Source organism: Saimiri boliviensis, chromosome 8 (genome assembly GCF_048565385.1).
Source record: "Saimiri boliviensis isolate mSaiBol1 chromosome 8, mSaiBol1.pri, whole genome shotgun sequence".
In the NCBI taxonomy this organism is placed as follows: Eukaryota; Metazoa; Chordata; class Mammalia; order Primates; family Cebidae; genus Saimiri; species Saimiri boliviensis.
This window is the reverse complement of record NC_133456.1, coordinates 5,766,860-5,788,135: the sequence shown is the minus strand read 5'-3', so window position 1 is coordinate 5,788,135 and position 21,276 is coordinate 5,766,860. Positions and strand designations below refer to the sequence as shown.

The following is a 21,276-nucleotide window of genomic DNA, read 5'->3' as shown; positions in this document are numbered from 1 at the left end:
TGTCAATCCTTTAAAAATGAGGCAGCAAAACAATCTTAGAATGGTACATAAAGAATCTCTGGGGTAAGAAAAATCGAACAGATATTGAAAGTCACCACAATCCTTCTTTTTTCTACATATAACTTATAGTATTTTTAAATACAGACCTGGTGTTATATTTTATTCATGTAATTCATTCCCTACTTTTTTTTTTAGTACATTATTTAGTGGCCGCATCTCTGCTGGTTTTGTCCTAAAAAGAGGCATTCTTATATATCAACCTCAGGTATGTTGCTCAAATTGCAGTTTAGCTAATCCCTAAAACTTAATGATCCCACTTGTCTCATGAGGGAGGTAGGGTCATAAACTAGAAAAAACACCAGAATAGTGTGGTGGTTAAGAATAGCTCCATCCCTTTCCTGTCCCGTCACTCTGAACAAGTTCCTCTCTAAACCACAGTCTCTCATTTTTCAAAAATTGCATTTTAGGTTTTGGGGTACACGTGAAGAACAGGTGAGATGGTTGCATAGGTACACACATGGCAGTGTGGTTTGCTGCCTTCCTCCCCATCGCCTATATCTGGCATTTCTCCCCATGCTATCCCTCCCCAACTCCCCACCCCCTGCTGTCCCTCCCCTATTCCCCCTCTCCACAGACCTCAGTGTGTGATGCTCCCCTCCCTGTGTCCACGTGTTTTCATTGTCCAACACTTGCCTATGAGTGAGAACATGCAGTGTTAGATTTTCTGTTCTTGTGTCAGTTTACTGAGAATGAGTCTCTCATTTTAAAAGTCAGGATTATGATAGTGCCTATAAGCCATTATGTCTGCTATGAGAACACATAACCTAAGGACACAAATAATCTAGCATAGTGTCTGTTATACAGTAAGGGGTCAACAAATAGTATATAATCATTTTATTATAAAAATAATTATTTCCATGGTCATAATTGGAAATGACCACATGTAACCAGAAATTTCATTATATCACTCTCATAAAATATTACCTTCCTAACAATCCAATAAATTAGAAAGAAGTGAGAACTAGAGAAGGAAGCATTCTCTTTGCAGAATAAGATGATATTCTCTGTAAATGCCACATTTCTTTCTATTATAAAGGAAAATGAAGGAAGAGTGGTGAAACACCCTTGCTCAAACCTTCATCCCTTTTTACCTTCCTGGGGTAATAGAACCAAGGCTGGAGGTGTGAGCTGTGGGTAGAGCAACAGCCATTTCCTCATCTGTGTTTTATTATTCATGGAATGGTTCCATCTTGCAGCCTACATAGAACATACCGTGCTGGGAACAAGAGTGGGTTTGACATTTCACTGGGGCAAATGACTCTCCTCAGAGCTAACGATATTCTTGGGTGAGACGTAGATCTCAAAGCAACTTCTCCTCTCCCAAGTTCTCTCTCATTGAGAATTTGCTGAGCTCATTTATTCACTCAATGTATATTGAACAAGGAGCATCACATCCCAAGAATTTTGCCAGAAGCTGGAGGTATGTTGATGATGATGGTTGGGGTGCTCAAGCCCTGAGAGGGAAGCCAACATTCACCAAAGGGATGCATAGTTTCAAACTGAGACAAGAAATAGTTCTCTAAGAGTATAAAACCTCCTCCAGGCTGCAGTGTCAACAATGACTTCCATGAGTAAGTGACACAAAAACTGAGCAGAAAGCTTAAGTGTAAAGCTTAGACTCGCATTTCTCAGACTCTTGTAAAGGGAGGGTCTGGTTAGACCCTGCCAGTGAGAGTCAGTTGTGTGAAGTTTGAAGCTCTGTCCCAGGACTTAGACTCTTGACTGACAGTGTAATGTGAGGGCAGAGGAAAGAGGGTGAGGGAGAGCAGCTGTCAGCAGAAACGACAACTAACCAGAGACTCCTGGTTATAAAATCATGGTGGTGCTTGCCTTCTCTTGGTCTCTTAGAGCTGTCCTGGTTCTTGATCACCCCCAATCTGGTTCTAAAGACTAGATACTGGGACCCTGGATATTCTTACCAAAAATTCCCTTTTGCTTAAGGTAGCCAGAAGTGGCTTCTGCTGTTTGCAACCATCAAGTGGTTTCCTTCTGGTAACACGCCATATGTTGTTCTCCACTGCACTTATATTTAGGATTATGCATGTCTGTCTCCCCAACTAGCCTGTCAGTTTTTTGAGGACTGGAGATTGTCTTATTTCTCCCTGAACCTCCAGGACCTAGAGTGGTGACTGACTGACACATAGGAAACCTTCAGTAAATGTGAAATGAATATGATTTTGCACATGTTCAAAAAATTAGGAGGTTTGCCAATAATAAGTATAAAAGTTCAACTAGATGTTTAAACACTGAGAAAGAGCTCAATTGAGTCAAAAAGTCCTCCACACTTTACCTCAATTTTACACTAACGTGGAAATCTCTATGTTACCCATCTATCTTCTCAGGTATTACTTTTAAAAAAATAAATAAATCTCGTGAAGAAACTCAGTACTCCCACAGTGTCCTTACCCCTGAGGCTATCATCATTCAGAATTTTCACCACCATACTTCCAAATAGGTAGAATAAAGTTGCTGAAGTGGGAAGGTCTGTATACACTACTCCCAGGAGCCAGCTCCATTCACCCCTCTGCCTTTTTCCAACCCACAGGGCAGTCCACAAAGTTCAGTAGGCAGCCAGTGAACTTGGCTTCCAGAGAGATCACCATCTGTTTTTCTACCTCTAATAAATAAAGTACCTCTACTCTATAAATTCACATTGCTTGTGGGACTAAGGCCTAGAATGAAAATGGAGATATAATTTGTGTCCAATTTTAATGGGTTTTTAAAAAAAATTTCGTGGGTAGCAAGTTTATGGTGTAAGAATGTATGAGCTGCATTAAGTCTGAATTTGATCGGGTTTGAATCATGCTACCATGTCCTAAAATCCTGGGCATTATACACTTTCCAAATGTACAGTGTCATCAAGGTTTTATGACATTTCCTACAAAAACTCAATAGTCAGGTAGCACTTCATCAGTTACAGTTTAAATTCAGGTTTGGGAACAGAAAACTATGGCTGCAGCATGAAAACTGTACCACTCTTCTGATTTCGGTGTCATAGCCCCATGGGAATATTCCACTAAACACTTCATACATGTGCATTTTTGTCCCCTACTAAGAGAACTCCGTATCTTGGAATTACAGAGTAAAGCCAAAAGTATGATGGTAGGGCCAAAAATCCACTCTAGATGACCTCTGCCTTCCTACAAAAGCTTCATCAGAGATGCTCCTCCACCTGGGGTTTTCTGTTTATTCAGTCTCACTTCCTTCTACAAGTGACGAAATGCTTAGAGCATCATGTCCATGCCTGTCTACATGGCTTACGGAGCACACAAGACTTCTGAGGCCCAGAGCTCTGAAGGCAAAGCTGACAGATATGAAATGCAAGCCTAGCTTTGCCAGGTTAAATGTGGCCAGGGGAGCATACCTAGTTCTACTGGCACCAAAACAGGGTTGCAAAAGAGTCTATGAGAAAGAAATATTAAGTAATACTGCATGTCTGACATTGACATGATCTTATTATTCTTCCATGCCAACATATCCTAATCCGAAGCTTATGCTATTCCAATCCAAACCTGCCCTAAAACAGCCAATTACACTGAATGTAGTTTAAGCTCCAAGGAGTCTCCAGACTTAAAGACAATGTTTCATTAGCCCATTCGTTTTTGTATTATTTATACATTTTGAGTCAGTTTCTAAATCATATGCATCACTTCTCTAGGGATTACTTCTCTTTCACATTGCAGGTATAACAGAGCTCCTGCGGCTTTGCTATGTTACCAGTGGTTTTATTTCTTCCCCAAATGTATCAGTAAACTTGGTTTAAAAACCTGAAGCTGAGCAACCTCTCCAAATAAACATGAAACATTTCCAAACCCATTATCTACATGACTTAAACAAGTGATATCATAATCATGTTGCCAAAAGGGGCCATAATAAATAACTGGCTTCGTTCTAGAACTTCCAATCTAGTTCCCAAATTTTGAGTCTGGCTGTGGAGGAAAGTTTAAAATTCTGCAAAATATTTGCATTGGCAAAAGTGGTCATTTGTCACTTATGCACTGAAAGTGTCATCCCAAAAAATTCACTGAGAAAACTTATCATTTATTCCTCAAAAATGAGTGCACTTAGTCTCAACTCCTGACAAAAAGAACAAGTGTGATATTTTTCAATTCACTCTCACACCTGGTGTCATCATAAAAAGTGAAATCAAAAGAAAAATGAGGCTTATTCTCTTAATTTACATTATTTTATTATATATTCCCAAAGACAAAAAATACTTATATCTAGGCTATGTGACCTTAGGCAAGCTTACCATAGGCCTCAATATTCCTCAGTTCCTTAGATTAATAATTAAGCCCATCTCACCAGGTAGTGGTCATGAGTAAGTAAACAGTGTTTGTAACAAGCACTATTTACATGAGTAAACAGAGAGTCCAGCATACAGTGCTCAATATAAGTTCAATAAATGTAAACTTTTGTTATTATTTGCAGCTGGAGATTTTAAATGAAATATCTTCTTTTGAATCATTAGAACATGCTCCCAGACTTGCTACTATCTCTGTGTTATTCCCACCTACCCTAGACAGCCCCTTTGATTCAAGGGTCCTTAATAATCTCTGCTCAGCTCTCTTCTAAATTTCTGTATCAGTTAGCTTGTGCTGCAAGAGGAGGGTCCAATGACCATGACCTTGTCCATGAAGATCTCTACTTACCATCTACAAGTGATATCATAATCATATTGCCAGAAGGGGCCATAATGTAAAACTGGCTTTGTTCTAGAACTTCCAAACTAGTTCCCAAACTTTTGAGCCTGGCTGTGGAGGAAAGTTTAAAATTCTGCAAAATTTGTTCATGAAGATCTCTACAGAAATTAATTAAGAATATGATTCATCAAATCACCAACATCCTGAGCAGTGTTTCTCCTTTAACTCTTTGGTAAAGTCTCTATGATTTGGTTTAAATCTAACTTTGTTTTTAAAATGTGATAGGCACTATTCTGTACATGAATGTACCATTTAGGTTCTGGCTGACCCTAACAGAACAGGAAGGAGACTAACTGGCTCTCAGAGTTTAAGAAAGATTAGAGAACTCATTAATGAAAAGTCAAAAGCATGGACAATATCCTAATAGATATTAGAATGCATTGATAATCTCATCACAGCCTCTGCACTGAAACAAATGAATGCCAACTATTGTCATCATCTTTGCATGGCTCTGTCCTTGAATCAAATTCACAGGAATGAGTCTCCTGGCAGCAGGGGGTGAGCATGTCATCCAACCCTGGCCCATCAAATACTCCTACCCAAGATTTTAACTCCGGAGCAAGTTCATTTATTCATTCATTCAACAAATATTAAGCATTTAGTACCTTTGGGGTACTAAAGATATGGGGAAAAAGTCTATTTATATTCTAGTAATATGAATGAACTATATATATGTATATTTAAATATATATTACATTTATTTATATACTTAATATACATATCAATTAAAATATATATATATATACACACACACACACATACACACACACATTTGTCAGATGGTAAAGAGTTCTACTTAAAATAATAAAACTGGATGAGAGAAGACAGAGGGCAGGAATGTGGATGGTTATGCGATGTTATGCAGAATGGACAAAAAAGGCCCGTAACAAAGCACAATTTGAACAGAGACCTGAAAGAAGCAAAGGCATGAGCCATGTGGCTATTTCGAGCAGTTCTGTCAATAGGAACATAATGTGAGTCATGTAGGTAATTTTAAGCTTTCTAGTAATCACACTAAAAAAGTAAAAAAAAAAAAAAAAAAAAAAAAAAGGTGAAATTCATTTTCATATTTTACCTGTTATGTCCAAAATACTTTAAACATAGAATCAATGTAAAAAATTATTCATGAGAGAACTTTCATTTTTTCATAAGTCTTCTAAATCTGATGTGCACTTCACACTTGCAGCACATCTCAGTCAAGGTCTTACTCGCTGCTTGCGGCTCATGCCTACCATAACGGGCAGCACTGGTTCAGAATGAGAGTGTCCCCGTAAAGACTACAGCAAATGCCAAGTACCAAGAGAGCATGCCTGACGTGTCTGCAGAAGAGCACAAAGGCCACAGTGACTGATGTAATGTGAGCAAAGGGGAAGGCGGTGAGACAGGAGGCCAGACTGGCCAGAGGGAGCCCAATCCTGCAGGGTGTCCTGGGCCCTTGCAAGGACTTCCACTGTTACTCTGAGTGATGATGGAAGCCAATGGTGGTGGGGACAGCTCCATGGGCCTCTGACCTGTGCAGCTGCACAGGACCCCATGCTTGCTTTAATGCTCTGATGTTACTGTCCTGAAATTCTCAGTTTTGGGACAGGGGCTTCACATTTACATTACGCAATGGATGCCTGCCCCCCACCCCAAATTACATAACTGGTTGTGACTGGAGAGTTTTGATCAGAGACTAACATGAACTGTTTTATGCTTTACAAGGATTAATCCAATTTCTGTATTAAGAATAGGCTGTAGGAAACATGACGGTGAATGCAAGAAAAACACCTGAAATGCTGTTGATCAACGCTAGGTGAGAAATGATGACAGCAGGTGACACCAAGAGCAGGGGCCAGTTACTTCCATTTGCTGCAGCTGCAGAAGAGCACCTGGCAGCACACCTGTGGAGAGCAGCATCCAGGCCAGGGGCTCCTGCTGCCCACCACTGATTTCCACCTCGTTTCCACTCTGGTCACCTGTTCATCTAAGAGCCATGTATCTTCCCAACACATTTTTTTTTTTTTTTGTAAAAGAGCAGCCATTTGTTTCTCTTCTCACCTCCCCTTTTACTAAGAGAGGGCAGGATACTCAATGATCCCATTAAAACTATATACAGTAGCAAATAGGAATTCTCCAAAAGAAAATCAGGGTGTTGTCACAAAATCAGGGTCCCCTATAAGGGAGAAAATGAGCTGCTAAAGGAAGGAAGGAAGGGTCCTAATGAGGTCGAGCATCTTCTGTGTTACATCACTGTGGCTGGAAATTATTATACATTCTTTCCATTGATTTCAATTATGAGTATAAAACATTACCCCTGCCTCCCAAAAATCTACATGGGCTTCATAGGACAGGATCTACTACAATTTACGTGAATATAAAATGTATCTAAATACATTCAGGACCCACAAAATACTTTGCTAACTCTCAGTAAGGAAACAGAAAAAAATTAACTTTGGGGACCTTTTGTTATTTTAGATTTATATCTAAATTTGTACAATTATCTCTATATTTAAGCTGGTGAATGAAAAATAATCATCACTGTTTAGTTTCTAGGTAATCAAATAGAAAATTCATTAGGTGATGCTAATACTGACATGACACAACTACCAGTAAGTGAAATACCAGTATGAAAATCAGCCTATACTTCCTAATCTAGAATTCATAAAAGATTGCGTATTTGCCATGTGCTCAAAATTTTTCCAAAATGACAAAACCTGGATGATACCCCACTTGAAGGGCTTATGTCAGCTACTCACCTTTTTCTGAAGAACATTAATTTTTCTTTCCTTCACTTCTAACATATCTTTCATGTCACGAATCTCACCGGCCAGTGTCCCCTTCTCTTCCGTGAGGTCCTGCAGCTGTTTTGTTTTTTTATTGAGGAAAGATTCTTTTTCTTCCAGTCGTAATCTCAGTGCATCTACCTAAATTAGGAAAAAGACAGAAGGTTGTGGTTTCACAAAAAGGTCATCAATAGCCATCAGCCCTGCCCTTGGAGCGAGGAGGGCAGCAGCAAGTTTCCTGAGCAAGGCACAATGGAACCACTGCTCATGGCACCTCACTGCCCTGCATTTTAACAGCCTACATCCTTCTTAAAGCCTTGTTGTGTGTACATCTCAATAGTGACACTTTTTTAAAAATAAGCCTTCTATAAAATAAGACATTATGAAATAGTAGTAGGTTTCCATGTTTGTTTCTCCTCTTATGGGAAACAACATGTTTGCTTAAGCTGGGAAACAAAGCACATCAATATTGCCACGTCTCTGAGCGCCAAGGAAGGGTAAAATACTGCTCCAACTTTGCAGTATCCTCCAGGAATACAGAGAACACAATGAGCCATGCCATGGACATCTGGAGGAACAAGATCGACATGTAGAGAAACACTCCTAAATTAGAAAAATACATGTTGCCAAGAGGACAGTCATGCTACCGGAGGAAGAAAATAAGATAGAAATGAAACACCCATTCTCCAGCCTCATGAAAGACTGCTTTCCAAATACTTTAAAAAAAAAAAAAAAGACAAAGCATACAAAACAATTTCCCCTTTGTAGCTCAGCTCTAAAATTTAAAAATATATAATTCCTGCTTTTCAAATGTTAATAAAAAAAGAAAATATAAGTTTTATTTTTTAAATTTAACATTCTGTAGACCAAAGACAGGTCTATTTCTATACTACTCAGACTAGACTATAGAAAAAAAATCACTGGAGTGGTTTAAAAAAAAGAGAGAGAGACACAACAAAAAGAATATGAAGACCATCAGAATGCCATTTTGAGTTAATTTACTGTAGCCTTTTAAAATTGTACTTTTTTTATATACAACACCATATTTGCAACTGTGTTTATAAATGTACACTAATCCAGTCTTAAAATGCACCTGTGTCAAACATTTTATTTGAAGGATCGTTGTCCTTAATTATTGACAATGACAGACTATGAGATTTCCAAGCTACTTCTTCTCAACTAAACTATGATATTCAATATGTTACTCCTAAGACATTTACTTTTTAAATTGGATATACATTAAAAAAAAGATTAGGAACCTTTGCCACAATTACTTTGCTGCCACTTCAGCAGATACTACTGTTATGGTCTGAATGTGTTATTCAAAATTCGTAAGTTGAAATTAAATACCAAATGCAATAATATTAAAAGATAGGGCCTTTAGAAGGTGATTAGGTCATGAGGGCAAAGTGCATCATGAATGGGACTAATTCCTTTGTAAAAGAAGCCCAAAGGGGTTCATTCACCGCTTCCACCATGTGAGAACACAAGATGGCACCATATCTGAAGCATTGATTGATCCCTCATTGGACAAGAAATCTGCTGGTGCCTTGATCTTGGATTTTCCAGGCTCTGCAACTGTAAGATATAAATTTCTGTTGTTTATAAGCCACCCAGTCTAGGTACTTTGTTCTAGCAGTCTGAATGAACTAAGACAACCACCATGATTTATTTTTTTCTGGATTATTAAAGACACCTTAACATGTGATCATATGTCAAAGCCAGGGTTAGAACCATCCAGTAACTAACTCTTCAAGGGCCAGTCCTGATCCCTTTGGGAAGGAATGTATGAAGTAACTCTGTGTTAGTATCGTTGATGTGGGAAAGGAATATACTATGTTCAATACAACAAATCAAAATTAAATAAGATCATATAGAACAGGGGTCCCCAACCCTCAGACCAGTTCTGGTCCAAGGCCTTTTAGGAACCAGGCTGTACAGCAGGAGGTGAGTGTCAGTCAAGCATTACCACCCGAGCACTGCCTCCTGCCAGATCAGGAGTGGCATTAGATTTTCATAGAATCTAATGAACTAACTCTCTCGCATGTGCAATTCACAAGAGTGTTCATGCTCCTATGACAGTCTAATGCCTGATGATCTGGTGTGGAACAGTTTCATTCCAAAACCATCCCTGACACCCCACACCTCCTTATCTGTGGAAAAACTGTCTTCCACAAAACCAGCCTCTGGTGCCAAAAAGGTTGGGGACTGCTGACATAGAGAATCTGAAGGACATGTCCACAGAATGATTTTTATAGAAATGCCCATACCAGCATTGTTCATAATGGATCACACAGAGAATAATACAAATGTCGATCAGCAAATGACTGGATAAATAAAATGGTGGTATATGTATATGGAATACTATCTATCCATAAAAAGGAGTGAACTGCAGATGCACACAATAACAAAGGTGAATCTCAAAAGCATCTTGAGTGAAATAATCTAGAGGATTTATTGCACGATTGTGTTTCCACTTTTGTGAAATTCTAAAAGAGGTGAAACTAACCTATGGTGACAGAAGTGAAAGCAACAGTTGCCTGGGGTGGAAAGTGGGAAGGGCTGATTATAAAGGGACAGGAGGTGGTTTTTGTTCTCTAAATTGATTAGGTAGAGTAGAGAACAGTTACATGCATACAGAATTGTCAAAACTCATGGAACTGTACAGTTTAATCATTTATATTTTGACAGTTATAATTTATATTTTAATGAATTTGAAAAATATATGAATATACAACTAAGAATTAACAAACATCTTACAACAATGTCTTTCATGAAAGAGAGAGGTCAAAACAAAACACCAACCTGGAAACTAAATTACCTTATACCTGGGAGAATGAAGTGGGGGTTAGATAAGGTTCTCATGGGTGATGAGGTATTGGGGTGATGGAAGGGTTTAGTCTTCACCTTCCATAGCAAGAAGAAAACAGATAGTAGCTACACCAGCAATCAGGAAGTACAGAAGCAAGCAAGTTATTTAGAGATATCAAAATAACCAAACGAGAAGAGTTAAAAGGGTTTGTCTTGGGGAAGAAAAAAATGAAAGTAGAGGATTGCTATATCTCATAACAAAAATTTTCAAACATTTTGCTTCCTTATCCTATAGGCAAGTAAAATTTGAATGGAAAGAAAAAAAGACAAAAGAAATCAAAAACAAAAATGATATAAGAATGCCATAAGAAACCAGTAGAAGATATACAAATAGCCAACAATCATATGAAAAAATACTAAACAACACTAATCGTCAGGGAAATCCAAATTAAAACCACAGTGAGATACCACCTTATCCCAGCCAGAATGACAATTATTGAGAAGTCAAAAAAAAATAGATGTTGGCATGGATGCGGTGAAAAGGGAAGGCTTATACACTGCTGGTGGGAATGCAAATTAGTAAAATTACTAACAGCTATTTGGAAAACAATATGGAGATTTCTCAAATAACTAAAAGTCAGTCTACTAGTCAATCCCACTACTGGGTATCTACCCAAAAGGAAAGAAGTCATTACATCAAAAAGATACCTACATGTGTATGTTTATCACAACACAATTCACAATTGCAAATATATGGAATCAACTTAAGTGCCTATCAAAGAATGAGTAGGTAAGAGTAAAATAATATATATACACATATATAGTATATTTATAGCTGAGTATTCATATATATGAATATATGTGTGTGTGTACATATATGTGTGTGTGTGTATACACACACACACACACACACGCATATATATATATATATATATATATATATAAATTATTCGGCATCAAGAGGCAGAGAAAAATATATACCCAACATGGCAGGAGGTAGCCTGTGCCAGCTGAGTATTCACATATATATGAATAAAAAAAAGAATGAAATAATGTCTTCTGTAACAACCTGGCTGGAACTGCAGGCCATAATTCCATGTGAAGTAACTCAGCAATAGAAAACCAAATACTACATGTTCTCACTTGTAAGTGGGAGCTAGGCTCTGGGTACACAGAGGCATGTTGAGTGGTATAACGGACACTGGAGACTCAGAAGCAGGAAGGGTGTGAGGAGGATAAGGAATTAAAAACTACCTGCTGGGTGCAAGGTACACTACTCAGGTGATGGGTACACTAAAATCCCAAACTTTACCACTATACAATTTATCCATATAACCAAAAACTACCTATACTCCTAAAGATACTGAAATTTAAAAATTAAAATAAAGAAAAGTTCAGGGCAGCAGAGGGTGGCATTTGAAAGAAAAAAAAAAAGAAGCCAATAGGAAGAATAGAAGGAGGACATTTAGGTTTTTAGGACTCCTTCTGCTTTTATCTGACTTAGAGGATCAGGGCAGATAACTCTCACTTCCCCTGCCCCACCCTTCCAGCCTCAGTTTCACCATCTATAAAACCAAGAGATGTGAATAAATCATAGCTGACATCTTAGGATTTTTAAAGGCAGGAATCTATTTTTGGTAGAATGCTTCAGGGAAGGATAATGATATTAAAGTTAAAGAAAAATTACTGGAGTAGAATATGTTCTTCCAAAGGTCCAAGGTGACAGAGAGGTGGGGGAGTAGAGAGTGTTTCCAGTTTCTGCTCCAGTGAAAAGGATGAAGCTGGCTGGGAGGTCCCAGTAGGGGAAGGGGTAATCACAGATGTGTGAAGCCCCCAAGCCCTAGTGGCCCTGACTGCATTACAAGAGAGGGTGGACATTCTGTGACTGGAGAGGAGGAGAATGACAGAGTCTTCAAATATCTGATAGCTGAGCCCCTTCTCACATAATGGCCAGAAAGATATATGGCCTTGGAAGGTGGAGGGGTACTCATATCCTGGGGACCTTCCCCTTCCTAAATGAAAATTCATACCAGGTTCACTAAAGATGAAGCATCCCAGATTCTCAAGTGGCTCATCTTTGTTTAAAGTTACCCTCATCTATCAACCTGGCATAACACCACTACTTCTCTTTGGGTTTTCATTATATCTGGTAAAAAAATATGATTTTGAGTTTATGCATAAAGCATAGGCATTTGGTGGACGATTGGAAAATTGGCAGAACATGCTAAGCACTCTGGATTATGGCAGTGGTTATAAAGGGGCTACGGTCCATTGCAGATATTTGCACATGGGCTTACTGGGATTCAGTGTGATTCTGAGAAGAAACACATGACTGAGGTCCCATTTGCTCAGCATCCTACCTATCAAAGCTGGATGGTCTCTATCTGGACTAAAGGAAATGCCTAATATCCAAACTGTGATATAAATAAATTATAATATGGGAGGTAGTGAGTGGTGCTGGAGAGAGTTTAGAAAAAAAGATTCTGTTATGATGAGAGAGAGAGTCAAGGGTTCTAAAATTGTTTGGTGTTGAGTGAAGAGGCAGAGAAACATATTCCATATACCCAAACATTTTAACTTTTATGTCTCTACCTGATGTTGGAATATAATCTAGACTTTAAGGCTTAACATTTATAGCACCTTCTTGCCATGTGTGATCTATCAGTGTCCTGTTGCATCTTCCCAAGCCCAGAAGAGATAAAAAGCAACCCTAGCCATAAGAATATTTCTCCAGGAACAAAATGGAGAGTGAGAATGGTTGTGATCAGCACATTACTCACAACCCCTAAACTCAACATGGCAGGAGGGAGCCTGTGCCAGCTGATGTCTTCTGTTTGCAGGTTTATTTTCCATGCACCGGAAAGTGTGTACTTAACTTCAAAGGAATTTGGGTCATGCCTTTCAATCACCTTCACCCTGTCTCTAGAGCTTTGCACTAAAAATGGGCTTGAGGGTCTTCTTTTTTTTTTTTTTTTTAAGATGAAACTTTGACATGAATCACAGGCAATTCACAACCAACATTAGCCCAGTGTGCACTAAGCAAGTATGACATCATTTTTAGAGTCGAATATGAACTTCCAGATGGTGCAAAACCACAAGCAGGCACACAAGCCTTTGGATGCACTGAAGTTTAAATACAGGGAAGATAAGGCAAGAAATAATACATTCTATTAAAAATTAGAATGTCTAGTTCCAAACTGGGTATCAATGAATGAAATTAAGTTCCCCTCTCTAATATTCTGACTCCGTTCAACAGAGTACATCATTTAAAACAGAATCAGAAAAGCCTGAAGTCTAGATTATACTCAAACATCAGGTAGAGACATAAAGTTAAAATGTTTGGGTATATGAATACCTTTCTCTGCCTCTTCACTCAACACCAAATAATTTTAAGAGCCCTTGACTCTCTCTCTTAAACTTTGGCAGTTGACTCAATAATAAAACTTGGCAAAGCAAAGAGCACCATCATTTCCCAGAAAAACAAAAGAAAATTAGAACTGTATGATATAGCCAGTGCACAAAGACCCAGAAGGTTGAATTTCCAATTTTTACATATGACTTAACCACATGGGAACTAGTCATCTAATGTTAAAAACTAGGACAATCTTTCCATTTTAGGAGAATTGCTCATTTCCTTTTGATCCATTTGTGTGTGTGTGTGTGTGTGTGTGTGTGTGTGTGTGTGTGTAAGAGCATGTGACATATGAATATTTAACCTTTTATCTGGCAGTATAAAACATAAAACATTTGTTATCACTTCAGTTCCAGGTAATAACTTGAAAGAAAAGAACCATGGCAATGAAATTGGCAAAAGTTGCCAAAATCAGAGTTAAACATTATTAATCTTCATGTCAGCACCCAGGAATTATAACCAGTTCCAACGGTGAGGTATGTTTCTAGAAGTTCTATACATAATACACTCGACCTTTCTGCCGTATTTTATGTGCGCCTTCAGAAACAGTTTCAATGTTGTGACAAAACACTAAGTGCTACTTGATGCGCCATAAATAATTTCTAAAAATCAAATGGTTCATTTCTATCTTAAAATGGCTACAGCAACACTTGAGGGGAAAAAAAAAACTTGAGGGAGAAAAAGGGGCCACTTGAAAATTTTCACAGATTAAATACTACTTGCTTGACAATGCTTCAAGAATTGAATAAACAGGCTATCACAAAGAAAAACTTTAAAAGGAAATAAAACTGGAACGCTCACAATAGCTCCCAATATAGTTTTATTTCACATTCAAAGCTTCATTTGTTTTTCCTAATTGTAGACTTAAGGGTGTATTTGAATTTGATTCAACTTGCAATCATTCAAAAGGGAGACAGTTTCAAAGTTGGGAAGTATGCATAATGTACACAGCCTCCAAAGACACAAATACTAAAAATAACCTAAAATCTAAAACTTGCTTAGTAGTAACCAGTAGTTCTCACTCACATCCACTCTCCTTTCCTCCTGAACACAGGAAAGATCACACTTCTCAGGCACCTTTTGGGAAGATGAAGCCCTGTGTTTTCTTCAGGAAATGAAAGCAGAAGTGAGGTACATCACTTCCTGTCTGTTCCATACCACACTCCTTTTCTTCCTCAGAGATCTTAGAGGCTACATTTCCCAGATGGTGGAGATACAAGATGGCAGAACCTCCCTAAGTCTGGATCCTCAAGTGACTGTGAAAAACAAGCTCTCTCCTGAATCCTCAATCCTCGAAATGGGTTGGACTTACGGTATGATGTGTTAACTTAGAAATTATTATAATAAACTCCTATGGTTTTGCTGCAAAGTAGGCACCTTAAGACTAAAACTTTTTTTTTTTTTTGTCTTAGAGATTGTCATGAATCTAAAGAAACAGGGCCATGGTACCTCCTTCCACTCTTTCTGTACAAAGGACCTTCTATTTCCCTTCTCCTTTCATCCCAAGTCCAAAGAAAGGGAAAAAATGACAGACGGCCAAAGACAGAGCCAAAAGGAAGGAGCAGGAGAACCTTGGCGGAGTAGACACAGGGGTTAAAGATCAAGGCCTTGGGAAGGAGAGAGAGAGAGAGAGAGAGAGAGAGAGAGAGAGAGAGAGAGAGAGAGAGAGACCGAAGAGAAAAGATCCCCTTAAGCTCACCAGCTTGAGTTTCAGTTTGGATAGATAAGCGGCTCAAGTGGAAAATTCTGTTTTTCAACATCCTCTGCAAAGCAAATATATATATATTCAACTAACTCATAACAAGGGCCTTCCAATTGTTAGGAACATTTCTAAGGTGTTACAAGGAAAACAGGGATAATAACGGTACTACCTTCACTGAGTTATTTTGAGTATTAAATAACACATGTAGAGCACTTAGCACGGTACCTGGCACCTAGAAACACTCAATAAATTTTTGCTATTGTTATTATACTTTATTATTCTACTTTCCACAGCTTCTAATTCAGTGATTTATATGCTGCAAGAATGCAATAAAGGTTGCTGATCAACAGCCCTCAGGAAGAGTGGAGAACCAGCAAATAAGGTTTTGTGCTCTAACATGTACTGAGGCGCTATATTGTTTGACATTTACTTAAAAATACTTCAGCATACACTCTATGATATGTGTGCAGTGTGGAGGGGCGTGTGGGTGGGTGAATGGATGGTTGTATTACTCAACTGGGAATAACTAAGTCCTCCAGAGTTAGTTAATTAGCTATGAAAGACTTTAATTAAAAACTAACATTCAAGAGTCTGCTACCAAAAATACCTCAATATTCTTTATATTTGATGGACAACTGAAAATTGTCAATTAACGTAATTGATGTGAGGAGTGATTTCTCCCTAGTGAAGGAATCCTATTTGAGATGTATGCATTGGCTGTAAGTGTTGTACAGGCATGTCCTCTTTTCCAAGAGCAAAATTTAAGACAGTGTGTCCATAATAATTATGATGCAAGCCACATCTGTACTTTTACACTTTTTAATAGCCACATTTAAAAAGTAAAAGGGAATAGGTGAAATTAATTTTAATAAAATAATTTACTATATCTAAAATACTATTTCTCAACCTGTAATCAATATGAAAATTTTGAGATATTTTACATTTTTTGTATTGTCTTCAAAATCCAGCTTTTTTTTTTTAAACTTTTGGCAAATCTCAATGAGGATTAGCCATATTTCAGGTGCTCCAATAGCCACATGTGGCTCATGGATACCACATTGGACACTGAAGGTCTATGACTCTAGTAAGCCCAAAAGCTTCAACCTTTGCAATGGAATCCTGCCTGGGCTTAGAACTTCAGTCTCCCTTGTGTCTCGATGATTCAGGGAGGATTTTGGCCCAAAAGCAAACGCAAGGTTGGCTATGCTTTTTCACAAGACACAGCATCACACTGACTTAGAGAGAAGCTTTCATGAACATGAAATTTTCAGAAAAACAGACAGGTAGAACCTCAAGGAGTGCTCAGGGAAGTTGTACAGCTGTAATGTACTACAGAGAGACCAGGTGGTGGGGCAAAAGTCCTGCATTCTTCCCTTCTCTAACTATCAGGGGCTACTGACGGCTATAAAAGAAAACTTTTGACTATAAAAGAAAACTTTTGACAAATTATCATCAATGACCTTGATGGCTTGGTAATTCAGACAGCATGAATCTTTCTGAATTCCTGGTGAAAGAAGAACTCAGAATAATCACTGCTTTCAAAACCTCTTTCATGTCAATCTCTAATTACAGCAAAAGTTGCCTTTCAGAAGAAAATGTCCTTAGCAGCTGCATCATCAAAAACTGGCTCTATGGATGAGGGTGTGCCCATCTTTTATCCTATGCTTGGTTACATCCTCCTGCTCTTTGACTTCTGCAGCTATTTTGATTTCAGATTTCTCTTCTGTCTGTAGGTAGCCTTTTTATAAGCAGTAACCAGAATTATTTTTTCATTCATTCAATAAATATGAAGAATCAATTTTGTGCCAGACAACATTCTAGTGTTAGGATATAGCTTTTTAAGAAGACAGTCAGGTTTGCGATTTATTGAACCATACAGTTGTAAGGTTGGAGGTGGTGGAGGTAGAACTAATAAGTATTATGTCAATAACATTTAATAAATACAAGTTTTATCACAAGAGTGGAATAATACAGATGTAAACTCCAAGAACTTAAAAGCCTTGTAATACTAAATTCAAATTGGAAATATTATGAACACATGACGTATTTTCTTTCCTTTTTTTTAGATCCGGGTTTGTTATGTAATGGTGAGGTTTGGAGCTTCCAGTGTACACATCACCAAATAGTGAACATTGTGTCCAATAAGTAATTTTTCAACCCTTGCTGGCAACTCTGACCCTTCCTATTTTTTTTTTTAATTTCTAGCTTTGTCTACTTTAGACCTAGAAAAAGTTGATTACCTGAGTAGCAATGAAAACCCACCCCAAGTGCCCACGTTGTGTTCTCCAAGCCATTTTTCACTAAAACAAGTCCACTTTCATTGTAGAAATGATTGATTTTAGGTCTCAGGCAGGATGGGCAGGTGAGTAAAGAATGCCTTGTTGAGCCAGAAAGCAAGGAATTAATTAAAAACCAATCGAGTTTTGCTATTGGCCAAGGATGGGACAATTTGATATACTTTTTCTTAAAAATTCACTCTGGGTATTCTACGGAAAACAGGCACTAGGGGACAGGAATGGAGGCCAGGGACAAGTGAAGAGCTGCTGCAGTGAGCCAGAAGGGAGAAAGTGAATGTCACAACTAGGATGGAGGTGGTGGAGAAGGAGCACGTGGCTGTGTTTGCGTTGTATTTTGAGATACAGTCAGAAGACGACTGGCAGAACTGAAGATTTGTATGTGTAGGGATGAAAGGAAGGAAGACATCAAAGCAGACTCCTGGGTTGCTAGCTGGAAAAACTCAGTGATAGTGGAATTATTGCCTGTGCTGGGAAGACTGTGGAGAATCGGACTTAAGGAAAGGAAATCAAGAGTTTTAGATTAGGCATATGTAGTTTGAGATGACTAGGAAACATGAAAAGCAAATGGCTATATTGTTTGGAAGCTCCTGAAACAACAGAAGCTAGACTGGAGTCTGATCTACATGTGAATGGGCAGTCGTGCTATTACATCAACATTTCCCCTAATGACCAGTTAGGACACCTTCTGCACATTTACAGATTCACTCCCATTTAGATGTAGCTCTCTGAGACCAAATTAACAAAAATGTGTAAGGAGAGGACATTGATACAGTTGAAAACTGAGAGAAATCCCTTTCCTAAGAGGGACCCTGGTTTGAGGTCATTTGTTATAAGGTCTGTTCCTCTTACAATCATAAGTAACAAGAGATTTGGTCATTTCAATTGAGCCTTCGGCCTTTCAAGGCAGTTAGTTAATGTCAATGACGTATTTATCCTCCTGTTGATGTCTACAGTCAGTAAAGAAATACTGAATCAGAGATAAAAGACTACATAATAACACTTCTGTGTGCTGACTTCATTTAGCAGTCAAAGATTTACACACTTGACAAGAGAAAAAAAACCCTATATATTTTAAAATGTTTAGATAGCATAAAGAAAAACAATAATGATTGCATAATAAAGTCCTTCATAATTTACAGTACACGATTCTCTTAGGTTGTCTGTTCTCAAAGAATTTGAATTCAAAAAATAGAATTCAGGGATATTTAGTATCATATAACCACATATATCATTTAAGCCATGCTTATAAAAGTTAAGTTACAATCACCAGCTTGTTAATAACACAATTGAGATTTTCAGGTTGTAAAAATGTATTTGTCATACCTACTTGTCAAAAAATTATACCCAAGTCCCACATGCCACCTACTTGAAGAAAACAATGCCGGCTTGAGAGTGCTTTGTATCACCTACATGGGAGAATTCATATTGTATGTAGGTTAATAATCCAGCCAACTTTATAAAGCCTGTTTTCATACTTAAGTTTTTGGCTACTTCTTACACTAAAATTAGGTGGTTTTAAGTGACTAGTACAAAGTTCAAAATTTAATGTTCAGTTCAGTTCCAGCAAATTTCTGAAAACACATGGGAATTGTAACTCATGTGTTAATACTTAAAGTTTTTGTTAATAAAACTTCCAACACTAACCTTACCTCATTGAACTTACCTCACTGATTTTTATGCTCACTATAAAACTATAGCTGTCATAATATTTTTGAATTACTACAAAAGGAAGTAAGCCATTCCAAAGTCAATGTTATTTTGCAACATGATGATAGTTATAAATTCAAAATACTTAAAACCAATTTGCAAAGCTATCAATCTTAGTACCTCCTAACATTTGTAAAGCCCATCTTCAAAACATTTGCTATTACCGAAAAAACAAGTTTAATAAAATACCATGTATCATTCATATTGTGCTTTCCCTTCAGGTAAGCACATTAAATTTAAGCACAAAATTGTGTTTTAACATAAAATTTTAAAATATTGATCCTACTTAGACATGCCACGGAATTTCTAAACTATCACCAAAGCTCAAGAACTTAAATCACAGATAATTTAATACTAAGTAATAATTTTGCGATCTTCAGTTCAGTACTTTTTAATAAATTGAAACAAGTAACCTCCAATAAGATATGCTTAAAGTATGTGTAAATGACTGACAAATTAGGCACCATATTGGTTAGAGTTAAACCCATGTCTTAGAGTCGTGTCTCTCAAATGCTCCAGGAGGCTGAGGACTTGTGTTTAAGGATCCAGAAGTTTGCTATAAGAGTGTTTTTTATGTTGTTCTTTTCTTTCCTATGTTGTCTTTTTTTCTTTTCTATGATTATCTCACAAGTTAAAATGAACTTATTTTGGATCATGTACATAACTCTTATAAATCTGGATCAGGTAAATCTTTCCTTGCTAAGAGATTTCAATATAGCCTTTGTTTGCACTTAAGATTGCTTTGGAGTGAAATGGAAAAAGCACAGGATTTCTTGTTTCTATGACATATTCCCTCCAAGTTTCAGCCAAAGGACATCATGCTGACCATGAAAACCAGAGATTCCAGGAGGCAGAGGTTGCAGCGAGCCGAGATTGTGCCACTGCATTCCAGCCTGGGTGACAGAGCAAGACTCCATCTCAAAAAGAAAAAAAAAAAGAAAGAAAGCAAACCAGGGGTTCATCAGAACTATAAATAAAAACAGCAAGCAGTGAGGAAACTCGATCATCACACAGCCTACCACTAATTCAGACCTCCTGAACTAGCACCTCAGCCACAGCAGTTTGTACCACATTCATATCAAGTGTAAATTCATCCGCGGCAAACACTATCCTTCTCTATATTAACATCATTAATTTAGATTTTATTAACTTTGACACTGTATTTTCATTTAGTACACAATCTTGATTTGGCTTCATAGTTCTGTAAGAGCTATAAACATGCTTAGCCTTATCTTTGTCACTAATCAAGTAAGGTAGTAATTATTATATAAAGCAATACTAGGTGTCTACAAGGTTGTTTATTTGACAAAAAGAAGAAATTTTTTCTCAACTCTGAGAAATACTACTCTAAAATAAACAGTATTTGTTCTTTGAAATTCTCCTGAGTGTTGTGCAGAAGTTAAGTGGGAGTGTGGAAGCAAGGGTGTGTGCCATGATGGAGCAGACTTGGGAAACGTTGTGGGTTCTGGTAGTTTGTGGTAGATATTAGCATACTAAAGGTTCTGAACAGTCCCACAGCAAAGATCTTCTTTAAATTGATTTAACTCACCTTCTCCCACATCTATTTTTTCCCACAGAACCCGTTCTTTTCTAAGAACACATAATAATATCCTTCAGAATATTTTTAGGAAAGGCTGTTCCAAAGTATCTTTAAGCCATCAAATGTTCAAGGTGTGGCATGGGTAAGAAAGGTTTGAGTGTGGTGAAGTGGGAACACGCTACTGAAATGGATTCAGAAGGCCCTGGCTGACAGTCCACTAACACTTTTGAGATGCCCTCTGTGGCCAACATTATGTCAGGTGGTGCAGGAGGCTCCTGC

The 21,276-nt window shown here is 37.8% G+C and overlaps 1 protein-coding gene across 11 annotated transcripts in view; it reads right to left on the bottom strand.

Annotated features, from left to right (window-relative positions):
- ERC2 (ELKS/RAB6-interacting/CAST family member 2) overlaps positions 1-21,276 on the bottom strand; it is a 970,127-nt gene that overhangs the window by 557,011 nt on the left and 391,840 nt on the right. For all 11 annotated transcript variants that reach the window (XM_074403633.1, XM_074403639.1, XM_074403634.1 and 8 more), the window contains one exon: positions 7,502-7,669. In XM_074403633.1, the coding sequence (XP_074259734.1) occupies positions 7,502-7,669 (168 nt within the window). The remainder of the gene's footprint in view (positions 1-7,501; positions 7,670-21,276) is intronic.